The sequence below is a fragment of the Eleutherodactylus coqui genome, chromosome 1 (genome assembly GCF_035609145.1).
Source record: "Eleutherodactylus coqui strain aEleCoq1 chromosome 1, aEleCoq1.hap1, whole genome shotgun sequence".
In the NCBI taxonomy this organism is placed as follows: domain Eukaryota; kingdom Metazoa; phylum Chordata; class Amphibia; order Anura; family Eleutherodactylidae; genus Eleutherodactylus; species Eleutherodactylus coqui.
The window spans coordinates 532,228,374-532,231,387 of record NC_089837.1 but is presented as its reverse complement, the minus strand read 5'-3'; the positions used below and the strand labels follow the sequence as shown (position 1 = coordinate 532,231,387).

The 3,014-nt window shown below is 55.3% G+C and overlaps 1 protein-coding gene across 1 annotated transcript; it reads left to right on the top strand.

Moving 5' to 3' along the window:
* The first annotated feature begins 705 nt into the window (after positions 1-705).
* On the top strand, positions 706-2,790 carry LOC136607252 (uncharacterized). The gene has a single exon (XM_066589031.1). It carries the CDS (start codon positions 706-708, stop codon positions 2,788-2,790), a length of 2,085 nt encoding a protein of 694 aa, XP_066445128.1.
* The last annotated feature ends 224 nt before the right edge of the window (positions 2,791-3,014 follow it).

Here is a 3,014-nt window from a genome sequence, read left to right as displayed (position 1 = left end):
CCCTATCACACACAATCTATCACTCCCATCATTCCTGACCCCAGGAGCTCACAATCTAATCCCCCCATTACACACAATGTATCACTCTCATCATCCCTGACCCCAGGAGCTCACAATCTAATCCCCTCATCACACACAATGTATCACTCTCATCATCCCTGACTCCAGGAGCTCACAATCTAATCCCCCCTCACACACAATGTATCACTCTCATCATCCCTAACCCCAGGAGCTCACAATCTAATCCCCCATCACACACAATGTATCACTCCCATCATCCCTGACCCCAGGAGCTCACAATCTAATCCCCCATCACACACAATGTATCACTCCCATCATCCCTGACCCCAGGAGCTCACAATCTAATTCCCCCATCACTTACAATATATCACTCCCATCATCCCTGACCCCAGGAGTTCACAAACTAATATCCTCCCCATCACATACAATGTATCACTGCCATCATCCCTGACCCCAGGAGCTCACAATTCAATCCCCCCCCCCCCCCCATCACACACAATGTATCACTGCCATCATCCCTGACCCCAGGAGCTCACAATTCAATCCCCCCCATCACACACAATGTATCACTCCCATCATCCCTGACCCCAGGAGCTCACAATCTAATCCCCCATCACACACAATGTATCACTCCCATCATCCCTTACCCCAGGAGCTCACAATCTAATCCCCCCATCACACACAATGTATGAACATAAGACTCACGAAGGGCAAGATGAGCGGACTCAGCCTCACGAAGGGCAAGATGAGCAGACTCAGCCTCACGAACGGCAAGATGAGCAGACTCAGCCTCACGAAGGGCAAGATGAGCAGACTCAGCCTCACGAAGGGCAAGATGAGCAGACTCAGCCTCACGAAGGGCAAGATGAGCAGACTCAGCCTCACGAAGGGCAAGATGAGCAGACTCAGCCTCACGAAGGGCAAGATGAGCAGACTCAGCCTCACGAAGGGCAAGATGAGCAGACTCAGCCTCACGAAGGGCAAGATGAGCAGACTCAGCCTCACGAAGGGCAAGATGAGCAGACTCAGCCTCACGAAGGGCAAGATGAGCAGACTCAGCCTCACGAAGGGCAAGATGAGCAGACTCAGCCTCACGAAGGGCAAGATGAGCAGACTCAGCCTCACGAAGGGCAAGATGAGCAGACTCAGCCTCACGAAGGGCAAGATGAGCAGACTCAGCCTCACGAAGGGCAAGATGAGCAGACTCAGCCTCGCGAAGGGCAAGATGAGCAGACTCAGCCTCGCGAAGGGCAAGATGAGCAGACTCAGCCTCGCGAAGGGCAAGATGAGCAGACTCAGCCTCGCGAAGGGCAAGATGAGCAGACTCAGCCTCACGAAGGGCAAGATGAGCAGACTCAGCCTCGCGAAGGGCAAGATGAGCAGACTCAGCCTCGCGAAGGGCAAGATGAGCAGACTCAGCCTCGCGAAGGGCAAGATGAGCGGACTCAGACTCGCGAAGGGCAAGATAAGCGGGCTCAGACTCCCGAAGGGCAAGATAAGCGGGCTCAGACTCCCGAAGGGCAAGATAAGCGGGCTCAGACTCCCGAAGGGCAAGATAAGCGGGCTCAGACTCCCGAAGGGCAAGATAAGCGGGCTCAGACTCCCGAAGGGCAAGATAAGCGGGCTCAGACTCCCGAAGGGCAAGATAAGCGGGCTCAGACTCCCGAAGGGCAAGATGACCGAGCTCAGACTCCCGAAGGGCAAGATGACCGAGCTCAGACCCACGAAGGGCAAGATGACCGAGCTCAGACCCACGAAGGGCAAGATGACCGAGCTCAGACCCACGAAGGGCAAGATGACCGAGCTCAGACTCACGAAGGGCAAGATGACCGAGCTCAGACTCACGAAGGGCAAGATGACCGAGCTCAGACTCACGAAGGGCAAGATGACCGAGCTCAGACTCACGAAGGGCAAGATGACCGAGCTCAGACTCACGAAGGGCAAGATGACCGAGCTCAGACTCACGAAGGGCAAGATGACCGAGCTCAGACTCACGAAGGGCAAGATGACCGAGCTCAGACTCACGAAGGGCAAGATGACCGAGCTCAGACTCACGAAGGGCAAGATGACCGAGCTCAGACTCACGAAGGGCAAGATGACCGAGCTCAGACTCACGAAGGGCAAGATGACCGAGCTCAGACTCACGAAGGGCAAGATGACCGAGCTCAGACTCACGAAGGGCAAGATGACCGAGCTCAGACTCACGAAGGGCAAGATGACCGAGCTCAGACTCACGAAGGGCAAGATGACCGAGCTCAGACTCACGAAGGGCAAGATGACCGAGCTCAGACTCACGAAGGGCAAGATGACCGAGCTCAGACTCACGAAGGGCAAGATGACCGAGCTCAGACTCACGAAGGGCAAGATGACCGAGCTCAGACTCACGAAGGGCAAGATGACCGAGCTCAGACTCACGAAGGGCAAGATGACCGAGCTCAGACTCACGAAGGGCAAGATGACCGAGCTCAGACTCACGAAGGGCAAGATGACCGAGCTCAGACTCACGAAGGGCAAGATGACCGAGCTCAGACTCACGAAGGGCAAGATGACCGAGCTCAGACTCACGAAGGGCAAGATGACCGAGCTCAGACTCACGAAGGGCAAAATGACCGAGCTCAGACTCACGAAGGGCAAAATGACCGAGCTCAGACTCACGAAGGGCAAGATGACCGAGCTCAGACTCACGAAGGGCAAGATGACCGAGCTCAGACTCACGAAGGGCAAGATGACCGAGCTCAGACTCACGAAGGGCAAGATGACCAGACTTAGACTCACAGAGAGCAAGATGACTGGGCTCAGACTCACGGAGAGCAAGATGACTGGGCTCAGACTCATGGAGAGCAAGATGACCAGACTCGGACTGACAGAGGGCAAGATGACCGGGCTCATACTCACGAAGGGCAAGATGACCAGACTCACAAAGGGCAAGATGACCGAGCTCAGACTCACGAAGGGCAAGATGACCGAGCTCAGACTCACGAAGGGCAAGATGA

Excerpts from the sequence above, each read along its gene's own strand:
- LOC136607252 (XM_066589031.1), top strand. The coding sequence starts at position 706 with ATGTATGAACATAAGACTCACGAAGGGCAAGATGAGCGGACTCAGCCT.